At 46.9% G+C, this 23582-nt stretch overlaps 1 protein-coding gene across 1 annotated transcript in view; it reads left to right on the plus strand.

The window, feature by feature from the left end:
- Positions 1-23582, plus strand: part of Klp64D (kinesin-like protein 64D) — a 390644-nt gene that overhangs the window by 148282 nt on the left and 218780 nt on the right. The window contains exon 4 of the mRNA XM_068348147.1: positions 22982-23172. Coding sequence (XP_068204248.1) covers positions 22982-23172 — 191 coding nt within the window. The remainder of the gene's footprint in view (positions 1-22981; positions 23173-23582) is intronic.

Genomic DNA, 23582 nt, shown 5'->3' on the forward strand with positions numbered 1-23582 from the left:
TCTGAAATTAGACCAGTGGTGGTTGGGCACTGTGTAGAGTTCATCTCTTGGTTATCAGAAGTAAGTATTCGTGTAGGAACCTTACTTAGTCAGGGTGAATATAATTTAGGATTAAACTTCTTAAATTCTTCATAACCATAAGAAAGGAGGAATAAATAAAACTATGACAGGTATGTATTTCATAGTAAGTAGGAGCTGATAGAGACGCACAAGTAATAAAATAGAAATTTTATTTCACAATGCAGAAATTAAATAATTTACAGCAAAAGTAAAGTTCATTTACAGTAATAATAATGTACATAGAAATAAAGGCTTGCTATTGAATCTGAAAAGGAATTTCAGGGTATTAGTAGGTACTCGTTCTCGAGGAACGCAAGTCTTTAAATAAAACACATCATGCTCAAGGCATGCGGCACTTGTGTGACACTATGACATTTCACCTGGGATAAGAACAGTTATAAAAGCACTAAGTGTTTTTCGACATCACTATGAATCGCTCGAGGGTCAACATAGGCACCCGAAGAGTTAAAGTCCCAAGTAACTCACTGTTCTACGCAGAGTTAGGTGCAGGTTTCATAACACTACCTGCGGCTACCACAAAATGTTTGACTTCGTGCACTTGTTTCGCATAGTGTTTAAAGAAAACTCGCGAGGACTTCCAGCCCGTGAAGTTTTTAAGGCTTTCAAAGTCCATGCTCTGAAAGAAATTCAGAGAAGATGCCACTTTTCTAGGATCATGACCAGCGGGTGTACTGTTCGGATCCGCTCTGCGAATGAAGTAGGTGATTTTCGCTCTTAATTGTTTCAGTGACAGGTCGCTGCCCGATGTTTCTCCTTTGAAGAGTTGGCCTCCACCAAAGTTCGAAGTTCTGCGAAGATAGACCTTGAGGCTCTCTACTGGACATAGAGAGACATCCTCCTTCAGGGGGCATATTCTCCAAGGGCCCCATCTTTTGGTGGGTAATTCATTTTTAGCGAGAAACGTCGGATCAGGGGAGAGGGTCACTTCTCCTGAATCGGTAAACAGGATGTGTCCTTCTTCTCTTGATAATGCCACTATTTCGCTGACTCGAGCTCCCGAAGCGAGAGCAAATAAAAATATAACTTTCTGAGTCAGATCCTTGAGGGGGCATGAATCGTTGACCAAGTTGGAGGCGAAATGGAGTACCTTGTCTAGTGACCAGGAGATCGGTTTCGGTGGGGGTGCTGGACGTAGGCGAGCACATGCTTTCGGTAGTTTGTTGAAGATGTCGTTGGACAGATCAATTTGGAAAGCATATAGAATTGGTCTAGTCAAGGCCGATTTGCAGGTTGAAATCGTATTGGCTGCTAATCCTTGTCCATGAAGGTGAATAAAGAAGGACATACAGAAATCAATCGTGATTTCTTTAGGATTTTTTGTCTTGACGAAGGAGACCCATTTCCTCCAGGATGATTCATATTGCCGTCTCGTGGATTCGGTCTTGTATTCCTCTAGGAAGTCTAGACTTTTCTTCGAGATCCCAAACCTCTTCTTTGCGGCAAGGGAGAGAAAATCATGAGATGAAGGTCCTTGATTTTCGATGATGAAGCGAAGACAGTCGACTTCTGTACTTGTTGAGAGAGAACTGGGCCCGGGAGAGGGATCAGCTTGGGCTGCAGCTCCAGGACCAGGGGGTACCAGTTGCTCCGGGGCCACTTGGGAGCCACTAGGGCCGCTGTCCCTTTGAAGGTTCTCAGTTTGGAGAGGACTTTCAACAGAAGGTTGGTGGGAGGGAACAGATAGATCTTGGACCATCTGTTCCAGTCCAGTGACATGGCATCCACTGCTTCTGCTTTGGGGTCCTCGTACGGGGCTACGTACAGAGGAAGTTGATTGTTGTCGCTCGTTGCGAAGAGATCTATCTGAAGTTCTGGGACTTGGAGAGAGATGAAGGAGAACGATCTTGCGTCTAGAGACCATTCTGACTCTATCGGGTTTGTCCGAGATAGAGCATCCGCTGTCACGTTGCGGAATCCTTGTAGGTGAACTGCAGACAGGTGCCACTTCTTCTTCTCTGCCAGACGGAAGATTGGGAGAAGCACCTGATTTATCTGGGGCGATCTTGAGCCTTGGCGATTGAGACAACGAACTACCACCGAGTTGTCTAGGGTTAGACGGATGTGGATCGAGGGCGGCGGGGATAACTTCTTCAGTGTTAGAAGGACCGCCATGGCCTCCAAGATGTTTATGTGGAACGTCTTGAATAGTGGAGACCAGGTACCTTGAACCTGTTTTTGGTGGGAGTGACCTCCCCAACCTTCCAGTGAGGCATCCGTGTGGGTGTTGAGTGATGGAGGAGGGTGTTGGAGAGGAATGGACCTTTTCAGGGCCTTTTCTTCCGACCACAGCTTTAGGAGGCGTCGCAGTCTGTTTGGAAGCCGTCTCTTGAGGTCTCTTCGAGCGATGGATGCCGAACGTCTCCATACTCCCGCGGCATCCTTTAGCTGTGCACGAAGCACTGGGTTTGTCACTGAGGCGAATTGTAGAGAGCCTAGAACTCGTTCCTGCTGTCGTCTTGAAATGCGTTTGGATTTCAGTAGTCGCTTGACAGACCCTGCTATTTCCTTCCTTTTCTTCTGGGGGATGGAAAGGCGGTGTGACTGAAGATTCCAGTGGATTCCCAACCACTGAAACTTCTGAGCTGGAGAGAGGCGAGATTTTTTCTCGTTGATCTTGAATCCCAGGTGTTCTAGGTACTGGGTAACTTCGTTGCAAGACTTTGCACACTCTTCGGGCGATGGAGCCCAGACTAGCCAATCGTCGAGGTAGGCCATCACCTGGACGTTTCTTAGGCGGAGTTGTTGTACTATGGCATCCGCCAGTTTTGTGAAGATCCGAGGGGCCACGTTGAGGCCGAAGGGCATGGCCCGGAAGGCGTAGCTTTTCCTTTGGAGTCGAAATCCTAGGTAGGAGGAAGCGTGATGGTTCATTGGAACGTGCCAGTAGGCATCCGCCAGGTCTATAGAGACCGTATAGGAACCTTGAGGCAGAAGGGTCCTTATTTGTTGAAGCGTCAGCATCTTGAATTTGTTGTTCGCTATGAACTTGTTGAGGGGGGATAAGTCCAGAATGACTCTGAGTTTGTCTGAGTCCTTCTTGGGAACGCAAAACAGTCTCCCTTGGAACCTGGTGGACTTTACCTTCCTTATCACCTTCTTGTCCAAGAGGTCTAGAACATATTCTTCCAGAAGGGGGGTTGATTGTTGGAAGAATTGCTGGAAGATTGGGGGTGGTTGAGTCCAACTCCAGCCTAGACCCTTCTTGACGATGCTGTGTGCCCAGGGATCGAAGGTCCAACGATCCTGGAATTGGCGGAGTCTTCCTCCCACCGGAAGCACTTCATTGCTTCTGGTGTCCCGAGGACTTGCTGCCTCGGCCGCTAGCTCCCTTTCCTCCTCTACCTCTGGAGGGACGGCGAGATGCGTCTCTGCCTGCACCCCTGAATGAGCCTCTACCTTTGGCATGAAAGGTAGTTGAATGTTGCTCAAAGGCAGGGGTGAAGACCGGTGACTGTGACAACACCGGTTGGGGGACCAATTGAAAGGTCTGTTGTGGTTGGGCAACCACTTGGGAGGTAGCGGGTCCCGGAAACTGACGTCTTTGCTGACGTTGCTGGGGTTTTGACTTTTGGGGTTTCCTCTTAGGCTGAGGTCCGTCGTCCTGAGAGGGTTTCCTTTTCCTGGACATGCCCCACTTGTGGAGAAGGTTCCTATTCTCCGTGGCGGCTCTGTCAGTGATTTCCTTCACAAGGTCAGAAGGAAAAAGGTGCTTTCCCCAGATGTTGGAGGAAATCAGCCTCCGGGGTTCGTGTTTCACGGTGGCGCCGGCGAACACGAATTCACGACAGGCTCTTCGAGCCTTTATGAAGTGGTACAAGTCGTTCATTACAGTCAGTAAGTGGGATTTGGAGAGTACCATGTAGTGGTCTGGTACTCTAGTGTCACAGGCCATAACTTCAAGTTGGACTTGATGAGAAAGAGATGCCGCAAGCCTCTCCTTCGTGTCTTGTTCCCGACGAAGGAGGTGATCGTTGAGCTTAGGGAGGTCTTCATTAAACTGACGTCCGGCGACGTCAGGATCGAGCTTTCCCACGACGAAAGTATGTTGGACATCTTTCCAGTGTCGAGCGTCAGGGGGGGTCACGATGGAGAAGGGTCTGCACTCCTCCAGTGCAGGGCAGGGTTTCCCTTCGTCCGCCGCTTTAAGGCATGCAGCTAAGGCCTTTTCCAAGAATGGAAGAACCGCAGTTTCAGGTGCAACGTAAGTAGGGTGCTTCTTGCTCAATGCCGGAAGCTTAGAGCAGGTAAAGCCTCTACTCTTGAATGCGGAGGCTAGCATAGCCTGGGCCTTTGCGAGATCGAACACTATCTCTTCCTTAGGTTCGGTCTCTTCCTTCGAGGCAGGTTCGGAACGAAGCCGGACGTAACAGTCCGGGTAGGCCTCAAAGCTTGGGAAGAACTCCACATCTTCCAAAGGGACCGTGCCGATCTTATCACTGACAAAGATCCTGCCGGTCGCAATAACCATATGCTCTGCATACCTCCACGGGTTGGCATGAGAGCAAGCGGGGAGATCCTTGACCGAAATCTTCTTCGGCTCTCTGGATCCTATCATCGACCTGATGGACTCCTGGTTCTCCTTCAGCCTGTCGTCCATGACGGCTCTAATCAGCCGGATCAATTCTTGAGTGGAAGAAGAAGGATCCGGAGTCGAGGAGGTAGACGGAATAGACATTTCCGTCGGTGTAGGAGTAGGAGGGGGGATGGACGGGGGAGCGACCTCTTGCTCCGACTCGGTGTATTCCACCTTGTCTTCGTCATCTTCGGCTCCTTGAGCCATAAGCGTTTTCTCCGTGTCTTCCGAGACATCCGAAATCTGTTCGTCATCTTCGGAATCCAAACGACACTCGTGCATGGACTGAGCCATGACTACATCAGGTTCCACCGTAATTTGGAGAGTGGGGATCACGTCTTTGGGTACCACTGAGTCAGGGGAGGCCTTAGGGAACAATAGTGACCTCAGTTCTTCGGTGGCCAGGTACGGTCCGGTAGCATTTTTCTGGAAGCCACGCACCCACTTGCGCAGCTTTTCACGAGAAATGTCTCTAATCTCCGCTGAGGGAGGATTATGGAAGGCCTCAACTAGGTGAGCCTGACAGACCGTACATTCCAGTGGATTCCAAAACTTCAAATCCCCTTTCTTGTCTGCACAAGGGGCGTGAGTCCTGCAAGCCGTATGCCCGTAAAACTGCGGGCGTTTCACAGCGCAGAAGGCGAAATCACACTTCATCTGCTCCTCCTGTGGAAGAAAGAGAAAATGAGTATGGGAGAGTCATAAGAATGGCTCTTAAACTAAGTTAATATTAATTATTAATTTTAACTTAATGAAGGTGTGATGCATAGAGAATGAAAATAGTAAAGAGAACATGCTCCATGCATCTCGCCCGGCCGGTTACCATAAGCTTAGTCCCTGGATAATCCGAGTGACCGAGGGCACCGGATATAATTCCTTAGAACTCCAAGTATTTAGAATTCCATGGAAAATCCAAGGACAAGATTGGGACCGAATTCATTCGGTTCCCAGTTAAGGGCCAGAAGGCCTCATTTAAAAGGTAACTGCTTCTGGCAACCAGCCGTGCTAAGATGCACATAGCATGCTGGAAATAGAAGAATGCAAAGAGACAGCATGATCACTAATAGAGCAGTACTAGGTACTGACCTTAATAGCAGAAACAGCTTATCTGTTTGCAATATAGGACTATCATTGTCTATGATAGCTACAGGAAGGGGGTGCAAGTATTCTTGACGCCTCTGGGGCATCCGGCAAGCCGCCGGCATGCCGGAGCTCGCTCCAGCCTAGATTCTGGCATTTAGGACAGACAATGTTCAAAGTCAGTCAAATACCAGGATGGCGGCCGCCGGCACAACGGCGGCACGCCGGCAGGGAGCGGCGGCTCCGGCAGTCGGAGGATGCCAGATTGGTGACTGGGATAAGGATGGTTAAGGCTGTATCGGGTTGCCGGCAGTATCTGCCGGCACTCCGGCGGCCGACCGCAAGCGGACGACAAGTTAGGAGGAGGAGAGCCGCCGGTAGTAGCCGGCGGCAGCCGGCGGTCCCTCGGTACACGGGGGGGGGGGGGGGGGGGGGGGGGGGGGGCTGGCGGCAAGGTAGGAAGAGTCACCAAGTAGGAGGCAGGTATTGCCGACAGTAGAGGCGGCAAGAGACCGGCACCCGGATAGGGGGAGAGACAGGGGGGGAGGGGGGAAGGGATGTAGGAAGTACCATCAGGATTCCAGGCATCCCTTCCCCTCCCTGAGAGGGTGTACCCATGATAGAGGCAGGCTCTAACATCCATAAGCAGGGGTCACTAGGGACCGGGAGCAAGGTAGCCCAAGGGAGGGCTAGGGAACACCCAAAAAGAGGGGGGGGGGAGACTCCCATATGCAGAACTAAACTAGTAACTAACCTTATAGGGCACTATGAAGGTATATGTACCAGAGCGGACTGCACAAGGAAGCTCGGGTAGCCCTACTATTCCACCCTAAGGAGGAGTTGTAGGACAGGGGACAGATGGGTATAAACTAACCTAAGCATAGGCTAGGCTATACAAGAGATAGGTGGGGAGGGAGAAGAGAAAAGTCTTCCCAGGGAGGGTTTCTGTACCAGAGCGGCCACTAAGGAAAGGGAGGACACTCCCTAACCTAAGATCAGGCCGATCAGCTAAAACGGTGCAAGAGTACAGTTTCAGCATGGAACAGAGACACCTTCCTAACCTAACCTAGAGCAGGGCTAAGAGTCCTGAACTAGGAGAGGAAGAAGACATATCGCTATCGCAGGAAAGTCATAGACTATCCTAGCCATAGAGGTAGGGCTAGCCTAACCTCACTCTCGGACGCAACCCTAAAGGGGGTTCATTCCATTAGGGAGGACAGAGAGGCGATATATACTCTATTAGACAATTAATCCCTTTACTCAGAAAAGGAATCAAGGCTAAATAGAGGGAATGCCAAGGCAGGGGATGAAGGAAGCATATAGGGGTCCTATCATTAGGTTAGGCTAGAAAGAGTCACTGACTAGCCTATCCCCTATATGGTCCCTGAAGGCAAAAACATTTGCATCACTGTCAAAAGTATTGTAAAATAATGCCACTATCTTCATAACTTAGTCTAGGATCACTAATGAATCATGCATGAACACTTGTATGTAGGCTCCTGGCCTGGGGGCTATAGTAGCCGACTGGTATGAGGTCAATCGATGACCGATAAAACGGATTTTGAGCGAAGCGAAAAATCTATTTTTGGGTGAGATAGCCATGGCGTCCTGATGGAAGGTTCCTTTTTGGTAGCTTCCTTGGGTAATCACTACTAGAATTTTCCCAGAGAATTAAACCACAGGTTATCACAGAATTCTAACTTCTGGAGCGAGTATCCTAAGGGTTTCCCCTTAAGACATCGTGTATCAACAGGGGACACGCATGTATAGACGTGCCACATAGCTATCTGCACCCCATACAGTTAACGCTTCAATATGGCGGACAGGGAGTGGCTGGGAGCTGAGCCGCAGCCAATCTAGATGTGGCGATATCGGTACTCGCGATGTAAACAGACGGACGCCATTGCTTTCGATGACGTCACGTCCATCCTCATTCTGAAAGTCTGGAGCTCGCTCATCACCATGATACAGCGGCGCAGGGCGGGACCTGATAACAGACAGGGTGGGTCCATCAGGACGCCATGGCTATCTCACCCAAAAATAGATTTTTCGCTTCGCTCAAAATCCGTTTTTTGGGCTCAAGCCATGGCGTCCTGATGGAAGAGTACCAGAGAATTAGTGTATCGTGGTAGACTTTTTCCCTTTATAAGTGAGTGCTAAAACATTGAGCCGAAAGCATAGTGGTCTATACTAGAGCTACCGTGAGGCAGTTGCCTTCCTGCCCCCCTGGAAGTCTCCACGGGCTATGCTAAGATCAAAGTGGTCATGGGAAGGCTATTCATATAGGCTGAAGGAACAATGAGATCCAGAAGATAAGTCAGAGCGATTTGGTATTCGCGTCGAAACAAACTTGAAGAAGTGGTGGTTGAACACTTCGTGTATGGAGTTGACTCATCTTCATAATTGAGTAAGTATTCGCTAAGGAAACTTACTTGCTCTATATAAATAAATGCCCGGAGTAAATCCTGGCATTTTCCTTAACCAGGAATAAAGGGTAATAAAACTATGACAATTAGTATATTTCATAGTAAGAAAGGAGCAAGGGCGACGCACAAGTAATAAAATAGACATTTTATTATATAATTGCAGGTAAATCAATACATGTCATGCAATAAATAGTAAAAAACATTTACATTGATAAAAATGTACATAGTCATAAAGGCGTGCTCTTGAATCTGAAAGGGAAGAATCAAGTATTAGTAGGCACTCGTTCTACGGAACGTTAGTCTTTATGTAACACACGTCATGCACGTGGCATGTAGCACTCATGTGGTAATCTACTATGACATTTCACCTGAGGTAAGAACAGTTAAAGAAAACACAAGGTGGTTTCTGCTTCACTACGTATCACTTGAGGGTCAACATAGGCACCCGACGAGTTAGAGTCCCTAATAACTCACTGTTCTAAGCAGAGTTCAGAGCAGGTTTCATAACACTACCTGCGGCTACCACAAAATGTTTCACTTCGTGCACTTGTTTCGCATAATGTTTAAAGAAAACACGCGAGGATTTCCAGCCTGTATAGTTCTTGAGGCTTTCGAAATCCATACTCTGAAAGAAATTCAGAGACGAAGCGACTTTCCTAGGATCATGACCAGCGGGTGTACTGTCTGGATCCGCTCTGCGAATGAAGTAGGTGATTTTTGCTCTCAATTGTTTTAGTGACAGGTTGCTGCCCGATGTTTCTCCTTTGAAGAGTTGGCCTCCACCAAAGTTTGAAGTTCTATGAAGATAGACCTTAAGGCTCTCTACTGGACATAGAGAGGCATCTTCCTTCAAGGGGCATATCCTCCACGGGCCCCATCGTTTGGTAGGTAATTCGTTCTTTGCGAGAAACGTCGGATCAGGGAAGAGGGAGAGGTCTCCTGAATCATTGAAAACGATATGTCCCTCTTCTCTAGATAGTGCCACTATTTCGCTGACTCGGGCTCCCGAAGCTAGAGCGAAGAGAAATATAACTTTCTGAGTCAGGTCCTTAAGAGGGCATGAATCATTGTCCAAGTTGGAGGCGAAGTGGAGAACTTTGTCTAGAGACCAAGTGATTGGTCTCGGAGGGGGTGCCGGTCGTAAACGGGCACAGGCCTTCGGTAGTTTGTTGAAGATGTCACTAGACAGATCTATTTGGAAGGCGTATGACAAAGGTCTGGTCAAGGCCGATTTGCAAGTAGAAATCGTGTTGGCTGCCAAGCCTTGTCCATGAAGGTGAATGAAGGACATGCAAAAATCTATGGTGATTTTCGAGGGGTTCTTTGCCTTGACGAAGGAGACCCATTTCCTCCAAGACGATTCGTATTGCTTTCTCGTGGATTCGGTCTTGTATTCCTCGAGGAAGTCTAGACTCTTCTTCGAAATCCCAAACCTTTTCTTAGCGGCTAGGGTGAGAAAATCATAAGATGAAGGTCCTTGATTTTCGATGATGAAGCGAAGACAGTCGACTTCTGTATTTGCTGGGAGAGAACTGGGTCCGGGAGGGGAATCAGCATTGGCTGCATCTCCAGGATCAAGGGGGTACCAGTTGCTGCGGGGCCACTTGGGAGCCACTAGAGCTGCTGTCCCTTTGAAGGTTCTCAATTTGGAGAGGACTTTCAGCAGAAGATTGGTGGGAGGGAACAGGTAAATCTTGGCCCATCTGTTCCAATCCAAGGTCATGGCGTCCACCGCTTCCGCTTTGGGGTCCTCGTACGGGGCTACATATCGAGGAAGTTGATGGTTGTCGCTCGTTGCGAAGAGGTCGATCTGGAGTTCTGGGACTCTGTGAGAGATGAAGGAGAATGATCTTGCGTCTAGAGACCATTCCGACTCTATCGGGTTTGTCCGAGATAGAGCATCCGCTGTCACGTTGCGGAATCCTTGTAGGTGAACTGCAGACAGGTGCCATTTCTTCCTTTCTGCCAGACGGAAGATTGTCAGGAGCACCTGATTTATCTTGGGCGATCTTGAGCCCTGGCGATTGAGACAACGCACTACCACAGAGCTGTCCAGGGTCAGGCGAATGTGTATCGACGGGGGCGGGGAGAGTTTCTTCAGCGTCAGAAGAACCGCCATGGCCTCCAAGATGTTGATGTGAAACGTCTTGAATAGGGGAGACCAAGTGCCTTGAGCCTGTTGTTGGTGGGAGTGACCTCCCCAACCCTCCAACGAAGCGTCCGTATGGATGTTGAGAGATGGAGGTGGGTGTTGGAGAGGAAGGGACCTTCTTAGGGCCCTCGCTTCTGACCACGGCTTTAGAAGAAGTCGAAGTCTGCTTGGGAGCCGTCTCTTGAGGTCTCTTCGAGCGATGGATGCGGAACTTCTCCAGACTCCCGCTGCATCCTTTAGCTGTGATCGAGGCGAACTGTAGAGAGCCTAGAACTTGTTCCTGCTGGCGTCTCGAGATCCGTTTGGATTTTAACAGTCGCTTGACGGACCCTGCTATTTCCTTCCTTTTCTTTGCTGGAATGGAAAGGCGGTGTGACTGAAGATTCCAGTGGATGCCTAACCATTGGAACTTCTGAGCTGGAGATAGGCGAGACTTTTTCGCGTTTATCTGGAATCCCAGGTGTTCGAGAAACTGGGTAACTTTTCTGCAGGATTCTATACAATCCTCGGGCGAGGGCGCCCACACTAGCCAGTCGTCGAGGTAGGCCATCACCTGGACGTTTCGGATGCGGAGCTGTTGTACTACTGCGTCCGCTAGCTTTGTGAATATCCGAGGGGCCACGTTGAGTCCGAAGGGCATGGCCCGGAAGGCATAGCTTTTCCGTTGGAGTCGGAATCCTAGGTAGGAGGAAGCGTGATGGTGCATTGGTATGTGCCAGTATGCGTCCGCCAGGTCTATCAAGACCGTGAAAGACCCTCGAGGCAGGAGGGTTCTGATCTGTTGAAGAGTCAGCATCTTGAACTTGTCGTTCGATATGAATACGTTGAGGGGGGATAAGTCCAGAATGACTCTGAGTCTGTCTGAGTCTTTCTTGGGGACACAAAACAGTCTCCCTTGGAACCTTGTGGACTTCACCCTTCTTATCACCTTCTTGTTCAAGAGGTCTAGCACATATTCTTCCAGGAGGGGGGTTGAACGTTGGAAGAATTGCTGGAAGGTTGGGGGTGGTTGCGTCCACCTCCAGCCCAGACCTTTCTTGATGATGCTGTGTGCCCAGGAGTCGAAGGTCCAACGATCCTGGAAGTGGCGGAGTCTTCCTCCCACCGGAAGCACTTCATTGCTTCTGGGGTCCCGAGGACTTGCTGCCTCGGCCGCTAGCTCCCTGTCCTCCTCTGCCTCTGGGGGGGGGGGGCCGGCGAGAGGAATCTCTGCCGGAACCCCTGCCTGAGCTTCTACCTTTGGGACGAAAGGTAGTGGAGTGCTGCTCGAAGGCGGGGTTGAAGGCCGGTGATGAGGACAAGACCGGCTGTGGGACCAACTGAAAGGTCTGTGGCAGCTGAGCGGCCACTTGGGGAGTAGCGGGTGCCGGAAACTGACGTCTGTGCTGACGTTGCTGGGGTCTATGCTTCGACTGCTTCCTCTTAGGCTGAGGACCGTCATCCTGAGAGGGCTTTCTCTTCCTAGACATGCCCCAGTTGTTGAGAAGGTTCCTGTTCTCAGATGCGGCCTTGTCTGTGATCTCTTTCACTAGATCAGACGGGAAGAGGTACTTGCCCCAGATGTTGGAGGAAATCAGTTTCCGGGGTTCGTGTCTGACAGTGGCACTGGAGGACACGAGTTCTCTGCTGGCTCTACGAGCTCGCATGAAGTGGTACAGATCCTTGACTAAGGTTGCCATATGAGATTTGGCGAGGACCATGTAATGGTCAGGGACTCCGGTGTCGCCAGCCATTACGTCCATCTGGACCTGGAAAGTGAGAGATGCTGCCAGCCTCTCCTTCGTTTCCTGTTCCCTACGAAGGAGGTGATCGTTTAGCTTGGGGAGGTCCTCATTAAACTGACGTCCAGCAACGTCAGGATCTAGTTTGCCCACCACGAAGGTGTATTGCACATCCTTCCAGTGTTTAGTGTTGGGCGGGGTGACTGCGGAGAAAGGCCTGCATTCCTCCAATGCAGGGCAGGATTTCCCTTCTTCTACAGCCTTAAAGCAGGCAGCGAAGGCCTTTTCCGTGAAGGGTATCATCACTTCATCGGGCGCAACGTAGGTGGGGTACTTCTTGCTCAAAGCCGGAAGTCCAGAGCAGGTAAAGCCTCTGCTCTTAAGCGCTTTGGCAAGCATAGCCTGGGCCTTCGAGAGATCGAACACTATTTTCTCCTCCGGTTCGGTCTCTTCCTTTGAGGATGGTTCTGAACGTAGACGGACGTAACAGTCCGGGTACGCCTCAAAGCGGGGAAAGAACCCCACTTCTTCCAGGGATATGGAACCGATCTTATCGCTGACGAAGATCTTGTCGTCAGCGATGACCATATGCTCGGCGAATCGCCACGGATTGTCGCTCGAGCATGCGGGGAGGTCCTTGATGGAGATTTTTCGAGATTCCTTGGAACCTCCCAACGACCGAATGATCTGGTGAGTTTCTTGGAGCTTCTGCTCCATCACGGATTCAATGAGCCGAATCATATCCTGTGCCGTAGGTAGAGGAGTCGTGGTGGAGGACGTAGACGGGAGAGACACTTTCGTCGGTGTAGGGGTAAGAGGGGGGATGGAGGGAGGGGCATCCTCCTTATCGGACTCGGTATACACTACCCGGTCCTCTTCTTCATCATCCTCCCCTTCACCCTGGGCCATAAGGGTTTTCTCGGTGTCCTCCGAGATCTCTGACATGCGTTCATCATGTTCTAAATCCAGGTGATAATCATTCATGGACTGAGCCATGACAACATCAGGTTCCACTGTAATCTGGACTACGGGGATCTGTTCGACTGGGACCACTGAGTCTGGCAGAAGTCGTGGTCACACATGACGTACTCCTCCTGTAAAGGAAAGAGACGATGAGTATTGTAGAGTCATAATATGGCTCATATATAAAGTTAATTATTAACAAGTTAATATTAACTTAAATTAATTGTGATGCACAGAAGGGTGGGTGAAAGGAGACAGACGCATGCCTCGTGTAACCCGCCCGGCTGGTTGCCGTAGCATCGGACAGTCCCAGGTGGCCGAAGGCCTCCATGGAAGGTGTCTTGATAATGGGAATTCCATCTAGAATAACCATATTATAGACTAGGCTTGAAATCTTATCAAGAAAGTCTGGGGATCATGAGATCCTAGTAAGGTTCCGGCAACCAGACGTGCCAATTACACGTAGCGTGCTGGAAAGATGAAACACGCAAGAAGACAGAGTGAAAACTGAACAAAATGTACGATTCCGTACCAGTTTGTCTGCGTTAACAAGCCGTCTAGGTGCGGTTTTTAGGAGCTATCGCTAGTAAAGATAGCTGAGAGAAGGGGTGCAAGGCATCTTGCCGCCTCCGGACGGGTCCGGCATACCCCCGGCACGCCGGAAGCCGCTCGAGCAGAGTTTCTGGCATTCAAGAATGATCATTCTATGGTCAAAGAAGCCAGGGTGGCGGCAGCCTGTAGCGGCGGCCGCCGGCAAGGAGCGGCGGTTCCGGCAGCCGGAGGCAGTCGGAGGGTGACAGGGGTAAGGATAAAGGAGCATAGCCGGGGCTGGGGGCCGGCTGCTAGTGCCGGCACTCCGGGAGGGGTCGGCAGTGTGCCGAGGCTATGAGGGAATGGAGAGGCCACGGCGGTAAGCCGGCGGCCGGCGGCGATCCCCCGGCACTCGGGGGAAGGCGGCAAGGATAAGGAAGTCACCCGTAGCGGCGGTAAAGCCGGGGTAGAGGCGGCAAGGGACAAGCACCAAAGATGGAGGTGGGATGGCAAGGTTGTACTAGCCTAGTCAAGACACCTCTGGAAAAGGTACCACCATGATAGAGGTGAATCTATCATCCTAAGCAGGGGCCGCAATGGCCGGGGGCTAAGGCAGTCCAAGAGAGGACAGGGTGTACCCAAAGAAGGGGTGGAGACTCTTCATGTCGACCAAATGATAACTGACTCCATAGCACTATGGAGGGTCTATGTATCAGAGCGGACAACACTGGGAGCACCACGGGGTCCAGCACTCCAGCCTAGGGTGGAGAGTAGGACAGGGGACATATGAAGCCTAACCTACTGGTAGGTTAGGCTAGGCAAGAGATAGGTTGGGGGGGGGGGAAAGGGTCTTCTTATAAGAAAGGATGGGTTATGCACCAGAGCGGCCACCTAGGAAGGGAGATGCTCACCCTAACCTATAGTAGGTGGACCAACTGAAAAACGGAGCACGCGTATATTCAGCAAGGTACATAAACCAGCCCTCCCAACCTAACCTGGATTAGGGTTGTTAGACCCTAATCAAGGAAGGGAGAAGACGTATCGCAAGGAAAAGGTCAAGGACCGATTCCGCTTAAAGGAGGTGATCCTACCTTTAAGGTCCGCAACACTAAGGGAGGGGTCATTCCCTTAGGTGGGGAGGCGATACAGTACTCTGAGAAGTCTTGTCCTATCACATGTAATAGGGTACAAGATTACCAGAGGGAAGCCCTAGGGCTAGGGATGAAGAGAGCATATAGGGGTCCTATCATAAGGTTAGGTTAGCAAGGCACTCAAGATAACCTACCCCCTATATGGTCCCTGAAGGCGAAAAACACTTGCATCACTGTCAATGGTATTGTAAAATAATGCCAAAATCTTCATAACTAACACTAGGATCACTGAAATATCATGCATTAACACTGGTATAGGCTCACTGGCCTAGGGGCTAAGCAAAGCCTACTGGTATGGGGTCAGCGAAGACCCTAACTAATGCGTCAAAAACACGATATAAAGTTCCTGGCTATGAAGACTAAATAACTAATAGCGCTGATTAGTGATTTATATACCGGTAAGGCTGTTGCGGCTAACTAAATAAGGCATGCAAGCAACAGCAGCGTCATAAAATGGCGCTGACCGGTCTGGCAAAGCTCTGCCACAAAAATGCAAATATCTCGAAAAGTAAGATTTACTTTAAGGTCAGAGCTTATTTAAACAATACTTAAACCTTTGTACTCAACTTTCCAGAAGAAGGTGAAGCTGAAGGTTGAGACATGGCGAGGATGCAAGCAGATAAAGTCGCACAAAGGGAAAAAACACGTCCAATCGAGCGAGCTACTAGCAAAGGAATGAGGATGGACTTGACGTCATCGAAAGCAATGGCGTCCGTCTGTTTACATCGCGAGTACCGATATCGCCACATCTAGATTGGCTGCGGCTCAGCTCCCAGCCACTCCCTGTCCGCCATATTGAAGCGTTAACTGTATGGGGTGCAGATAGCTATGTGGCACGTCTATACATGCGTGTCCCCTGTTGATACACGATGTCTTAAGGGGAAACCCTTAGGATACTCGCTCCAGAAGTTAGAATTCTGTGATAACCTGTGGTTTAATTCTCTGGGAAAATTCTAGTAGTGATTACCCAAGGAAGCTACCAAAAAGGAACCTTCCATCAGGACGCCATGGCTTGAGCCCAAAAAAAGCGTCTAAACACGATATAAAAGTTCCTAGCTATGAAGACTAAATAAACTAATGTAATCGATTAGTATATAAGGCCGGAAACGTTGTTGTGGCTAACTAAATAAGACATGCATAACAACAACGACGCCATAAAATGGCGGGTCCGGTAGAGGCACAGCTCTGTCACAAAACAGCTATTATCTCGAAAAGTAATATTTACTTTACGTCCAGAGCTTAATTAAACAATACTGGAACCTTGTACTCAACTTTCCAGAAGAAGGCGAGGCTGAAGGTAACGACATAGCGAAGATGCAAAACGATAAAGTTAACACAGGGAAAATCCGTCTAAGTAGGGCAGCTACTAAACAAAGGATGAAGACGGGCGTGACGTCATTAGAGCAATGGCGTCCGTTTGTTTACGTCTCGAGTATCAGTAGTAGCCACGAGTGAGATTAGCTGTGGAACGGCTCCCAGCTATTCTCTACTCTTACACACCGAAGCATTAACTCTGTTCGGGGTGAAGATAGCTATGTGGCGCGTTTAGACATGCGTCCCCTGTTGAAATTACGATGTCTTAAAGGGAAACCTTTGAGATACTCGCTCCAGAAGTTAGAATTCTGTGATAACCTGTGGTTAAATTCTCTGGGAATATCTTAGTAGTCTTATACCCAAGGAAGCTACCAAAAAGGAACCTTCCATCAGGACGCCATGGCTTGAGCCCAAAAATATATATATATATATATATATATATATATATATATATATATATATATATATATATATATATATATATATATATATATATACACACATAAACACACATATATATATACACACATACACACACACACACACACACATATATATATATATATATATATATATATATATATATATATATATATATATATATAATTTTTTTTTTTTTGTGGGGGGGGGGCTCAGCCATGTCATCTTGATGGAAGGTTCCTTCAGGCAGCTTTGTAAGGGATATTTAGCTACAGTAATACTCCCAGAGAAATAACCATAGGTCTCCAGAATTCTAACTCCTGGCGCGAGTATCCTTAATATAACTTCAAGGATATCGCATAAAATCGGGGGATGTAGTTCTTGATACGACTCATGGCAATCTTCACCCCGAATAGATTTCGCTCTTTGAGGGGGAAGAGTGGTGAAAATGAAGGGGAGCCATTATCAAGGTTACCCGGTGGATCCCCTCTCTGTACTACTATGGCGCATTATTCCTTCAAAAAGTAGCATTTAAGCACAGTGTTCTCCCACGTTTCTCTCGGTGTTGTTACTTATTTCAAGGATTATTATCTTGCAATATCCAGCATCTTCATCCTCTGGAAAGTTGAGTTTTTAATCTTTCCTGTGTATAATTTTTAGCTCGCTTCTCACAGTTAAATTGACATAATTTAGGTGTGTTAATTGGAGCACTGCCATCCCTGGAGGCGGCCATTTTAAGACCGCTGTCGCACGCCATAAATGCTTTATTTAGTTAGTAGTGCGACGTTCCCGGTATTTAGCTATAAAGAAATTCTAGCTAATTAGGCAAAATTATATTAGTGAAGATAGCATTACACATGTAATATTTCCTCTTCCGAATAAACGTTTCTCTCGTATACGATAGAGCCTCGGTGGCATTAGCGTAGCCGAGATCCCTACTCGAGTTAGGCTAGCCTAATTCGTTTTAGTATATTTTAGTAATGTTATCCCCCGTTTAACCTCTAGTATCGTTGCTATTAATTCGGTCGGAGATATAGATATCCCGTAGAATTATTGGTATAATTTGATATGCTTCTCTTTTAGAGAATAGAGGATAAACCCTTCTTCCCCCCTGAGTGCCGCCAGCCCAGGCGACAACCCTATCTTCCGTCATCGCCATCGAGTAGTGAACTCCGGCTTGACTTGGATAGTGTTTTACTGTCGATCTTCTTTGCCAGTGAGTATCCCAGCCTTGAAATATGACAGTAAATCAGGGTATTTTGTCTTGTAGCTGACAACGTTATCAACAGAGGAATAGTAATTCCTCTGCCGGTTACACTGTTGTCGGCAAAGGAAGCTAGGCTTCCCTAGTCTACAACCGAAAGTGGTCAGTATAATGGCTGCCACCGTTCTCCCTTGTGGACTAGAAGACATGTCTTATATCCGGCAATGTCTCAGGCTAGGGAATCGTTATTCCCTTGACGCCCTTGACGGCGCTAGTATAGGAAGCTAGGCTTCCTTGATTTGTAGCCGAAAGTAGGAGGCATACTTGCCGCCACCTTTCTCCTCTGTAAAATATAAGACCCTTTCCCTTCCTCTTCTGTCCTTTAGTTTCGGCCTAGCCGTCACAAATGTCCGGCTGACTGGGTTACCGGCCGGGTTCCTACAAAGGCGGTTAGGTTGCCGCTTCAACCAACTTCCTAACGGAAGCAAAGCTCCGGGAAAGGTTGAGCTGTCCCTGATGGCTGCCGGTGGGAAACCCATTAGACTGTTGAGTATTCTTCAGTCCTCTCTTGGACTGCCATCCACAAACCTTGTAACCGGCAGTACAGCCAGCAACAGAATTTGTGGCTGGATGGAAGCTAGAATCAATGTAATTCCTCCCCTTCCATTTGAATTCTCATTCTGGAAAGAAGCCAGTAGAGGCAATAGTTGCTACACTCCCAATTATTGTACTAAACTTTAATAATACGGTAGTCCTTCTTTCCATTCTCTCTCCCTGTCAGCTAGTGCTGCCAGGTACTAGCCTACCCTGCTAGTATACTGGTAAAACTACAGTATAAGACAATACAGTAGCCAGTATTCCTGCAGTATAACAATACAGTAGTTAGAAAACTACAGTATATAATGATACAGTATTATGAAATTTCCAACATATTCGGTGTATCCTTTCACAGTCCGTTGTTGAGACCGATTTAAGAAATGTTGAGGTGAAGTATTCCTTCAACATCCTGATGAATTCTAGAACAGACCATCGGGACACCAATGATTACCATTCAGTATTAATATTCTACAAGTGGAGAAGTTAGTGTTATTATTCACTGCTCTACGTACGAGAGTTATCCCGCTCTGTATTTTCCCTAATAAGGAAATTGAAAATATTAATGTTGTAGGAGGTCACAGCAATTGCCTGGAGAGGAAACACAGATATTTGTCTTTCCTACTTCTTTTCTAGCTTACTATCCTAAGCTATTATAAATAATAGTAAATTATACTATTTTAAGCATGTGTATTTATATCAGTGATATAAATTACCCCATATTCATTTCACTCTTTCTTTCCTTACTGGAGGAGCCTAAGGTGAAGTGTGCAGTCATGTTCTGCAACCACAAAAGTAGGGACTTTTGTGGCCATAAGATGTGCAGGTCTTATGCCCCCTGCTCCATCGCAACTGAAACCCTGAGGTATTGTGATCCGAAGGGTTGCACTGTGTGCTCGGCTCTTATGACGGAGGGATTCGGTGAAGATATCCCTGAGACTACGGAGTCAAGGGATACAGCAAGAGAAACTCTTCGGAGGTGGGTAAGAGGGTTCCAAAAGAACTCTCCGTGACCTTACCTGCCTAATGAAGCTACAAGATGCCTTCTGTTCCCTAAGGCCCAATCCGACGAGGTTGTGCCCCAGGGACAGGTCAAGCCTCCCTTCATCCAGCTGACGATAGAGGCTGACATTAATAAGGCACTCGAAGGCGTGGACATCCACCAGGAACGGATGTCGGAGGTGTCTACCGACACCAAAAAGGATCTTCTGCAAGAAAATCCTGAAGAAGAGGTGGCTCAACCACCCACAGAGGAAGAAGGATCCGTATCGATGATAACAGAAGACCCTCAGTTTTCTGTGACGGCATATCAACTCGTGCCGTCAACTTCTTCGGCCCCAACTCCCCATCTTGAACCGCTGATAGCCAAGAGCGAGGCGCTCCTAGGACAACTTCAGCAGATGATGGAATTGTTCCGCAAGAAACAACAGGAGATTAGGAGGGAAGTAAGAGAAGTGAAACGCCCGGGCGCTTTCAAAGGGTCTCATAAGCCTATCACAGTCTCTTGACTTACCTCAATGCTCCGAAACCAACCCCTGGAGGTATGCGGAGCACATGCCCATGATGAAGGGGAAACTGTACATCTCTGAGAAGATGGGGGACAAACCCCTTGAAGATCTCCCATTCTGGCCTAACATATCGGCATACCCAGAATGTTACATGAGATTGCGGGATGAACCAGCATCTCGTGAGGAGACGGAACCAAAAGAGGTCATGATCTTTGAGCATGACAAGGCACAGGCTCTCATATCCAATACCCTAAAGAAAGCCGGTTACACCAACTCTAAGGTTTCAGCTTTGAGCAAGAAGCATCCTACCTTCGTTGCTCCTTTCTCCAGAGCTTTTCCCTTTTCGGTCAAAGCTCTCAAATGTTTGCTGAAAGCAGTTGACGCGGGCAAACCATGCCCAGTGCTAGAGGAGTGCAAACCATTATATCCAGCCATGCCTACCTGCAAGAAGGAATGGAACGAGGTTCGTCTAACCTTCTCAGTCTCTAAACTGGATCCAGAGATAGCAGGTCAACAGTTCAATGAGAACCTTCCAAAGCTGTCGGAACATCTGTTGAGAAGGGAACAGGAGACAAGAGAGACTAGCCGCTTCTTTGTCTCTTCAGAACTGTATGGAGATGTGTGCAGGCCTTTCCAATACCCCGGATATGTACATGGTCCTAGCCAAGACTCACATGGCCACCCTTGTTAAGGACATGTACGCTTTTGTTAAGGCCAGGAGAGCCTTTAAAGAGCATGTGTTTCCGCAGCAACGATCAAACACGAGCCCAGGAAGCTGATTACTTCATGTATTTGGGGCAAGGACCTCTTCCCAAAGAATTGGTTCAGGAGGTCATTAGAAAAGCAGCCACGGAGAATAGGAACCCTCTCCAGAAGTTGGGTATGTCTTCCAAGAGGAAATCATCCTCAGATGCTGGTCCCCAACTGAAAAACAGGAAGACAAAGAAGCCACATAGGCCTGCACAGCGTCCAACCATGACCATGACCACAGTGCCCCAAATGGTAGCCCAGCCACAAACCACCTTCCAAATGGTGCCCCAGCAGCTGGTAGCTCAGTCGCCTGTGTTCAACCCAGGCTTTGAGATGCACACGACTACCTTTCGCCCCAGAGGTAGATGCTCAAGAAGAGGCTCCTCATGGAACCCCTCGAGGGGTAGAGGAGGATGTGGTCAAGGTAGTATAGGAATGTGATATCTGGTGTTCCACAGGGTAGTGTTCTTGGTCCATTACTTTTTATACACATGACATATGGTTTGGCCTAGAAAACAAGCTTGTTGCATATGCAGATGATTCTACTCTCTTTGCATCAATTCCATCCCCTGAATGTAGATCTGGGGTTACTGAATCCCTTAATAGAGATCTAGCTGAAATTAGTGCATGGTGCAAATTATAGGGTATGAAGTTGAATCCTAACAAAACTCAAAGTATTATTGTAAGTAGGTCAAGGACAGTGGTTCCTCAACATCCGGTTCTTGGTATTGATAATGTTTCTTTAACTTTGTATGACTCTTTTAAAATTTTAGGTGTGATTCTCGACAGCAAATTTACTTTTGAGATACACATTAAGTCTGTCTTCTTCAGTTGCACAAAAAATTGGTTTATTGAGAAAGTCTTTCAAGATTTTTGGTGATCAATCTACTCTGAGGAAGTGTTTTAATTCTTTCATTCTGCCTTGTTTTGAGTATTGTTCTCCTGTCGGGTCTTCAGCTGCTGATTCTCATCTTAATTTGTTGGACGGAAACTTACGGTCCATTAAATTTCTTATTCCTGATCTAGATATTAATCTTCGGCACTGTCGTTCAATTAGTTCATTATGCATGTTGCATAAGATTTTTCATAATTCTGATCATCCTTTACATTCAGATCTTCCTGCACAATTCCATCCTGTTCGTAATACTAGGTAGACAGTTAAGTCTAACAGCTAGGCCTTCTCCATCATGATGCTCAATACTACACAGTATTCTAGAAGTTTTATTCCAGCTATGACCAAGTTGTGGCATGATCGTCTTAATCGGGTAGTTGAATTAGTAGAACTTCAAAAGACACAGTCAGACAAGCTATAAGACCATATCATACTAATAAGCATGATAGGTTATATCAGTGAGGTAATTCTGTGAAAGTGAATGGTCATATCAGTGGGATAATATCGTGAAAGTGAATATAGGTTGACGATGGATTATGCAGGGTTGATCAGCTGATTTGAATGTAAATAATGTATGAGATTATAGTTCGCTATGTTTTATAAATATGATGCTAAAATGTAAATATCACCCGCATTATTATTGGATACAGTTAAGTGAAACACCAGTTTAATTAAAATTCGGTTTATTTCAAATATAGCTGTAATTTTTTACCACAGTAAACGGATATACTCTCTACAGAGAAAGCTAGGACCAGCTGGGTGTAGAGATAGGTAGGAGCGTGCAGCGCTCCCAGTGTAAAGGAGCGCTGTCTATTTGAAATCATCGCCCAGCTTAAATTTTATCACAGTTTTTATGAGAATTTATATTTGATAGGTATTGCATTGTTCATGGCCATCCCAATATTGTTGCCAATTTTTAATGTTGGGTAAACAATCATCACAGAGAATTTTTTTCTTTTTCCTCTCCCTCCCTTGGCTGCGAAAAACCGAAACCGCAAAGGGATAACCTGCGAGTAACGAGGGCCGACTGTATATGGAAGAATATTCTTTTCATAAACGGATGTTTCGTAATAAAGTTATGATTTAGTCTGCTGGACTTCATAAACTGTTTTTGATAATAAGATAGTACAGTATAGTCTTTTTTTCATTCTTATTCAGTAAATAGATTTTTGAAAACAATAATTGACTTTTCCTAAAAATTTCAATTCCACTTGCATTATAGAATATTTACTTTCAAATTATATTTTTTGTTCATAGTTAAAAAGCTGTTGAGTAGTAAGATTGAGTCCATAGCTCAGAGCAAGTCGGTGATATGTAGCTAATGCATCAAGGGGTTGATGAGCAATATATTCAATCCTTCATGTTAATTAGGGTAATGTTTACTGTGTTGTATGCCTCTGATGGTGTGATATGAAACTTTATCTTATGTTGTTAAGAGCATGTTCATTTTTGAGTCTATTATGAAATTGAAAGTTTTATCTAAATTGTTGTCATCAAGTTTTACCATTGATAAACTACCAGTGAACTTAAATCTTGTATGGAAATTAAATGTACGATTGATTTTAGTAATCTGTTGTCATTTATGAATAAAGGGAACTACAGCATTGTTTTTTCTTTTTAGATTTCTAGTCAGAGTGTCCTATTTAGAAATATATAATGAAGAAGTTCGCGATCTTTTACGACAAGATCAATCAGTTCGTCTGGAAGTCAAGGAACGGCCTGATGTTGGTGTTTATGTTAAGGATTTGTTGACGCATGTGGTACATAATGCCGATGAAATGGACAGAATCATGACATTTGGAAACAAAAATCGTAAGTTTTGATAAACTTCTCCCACTTTTTGTTTGCACAGATTGGTGGAAGACATTAAAAAATAGAATTTCAATAATAGAATTATTTATCATATTTCTGTACACACCAGATGTTCACATTGCATGCATTTTGAAGCTTGACCTGCACTGACATTACCCCCAAAAATAGATATTCCCTGTTTTCTTTATTTCAATAGCCGTAGGCTACTAGCCCAGTACAGTATAGAGACATGTAGTGAATAATGGCAATAACGTGGGCTTGTGTAAGCCACCTCTGCCTTTGTCTTTCAGTCTCAAAGACATCATTAGTCAGTGAGAATTAGGATGGGCATGAATATGAACATCAGGTGAGTATAGAAATAATAGTTGTTGTTACGTAAATACAAACCCTCGTCATTTACATTGGTTAGC

The sequence above is a fragment of the Palaemon carinicauda genome, chromosome 24 (genome assembly GCF_036898095.1).
Source record: "Palaemon carinicauda isolate YSFRI2023 chromosome 24, ASM3689809v2, whole genome shotgun sequence".
NCBI lineage: Eukaryota > Metazoa > Arthropoda > Malacostraca > Decapoda > Palaemonidae > Palaemon > Palaemon carinicauda.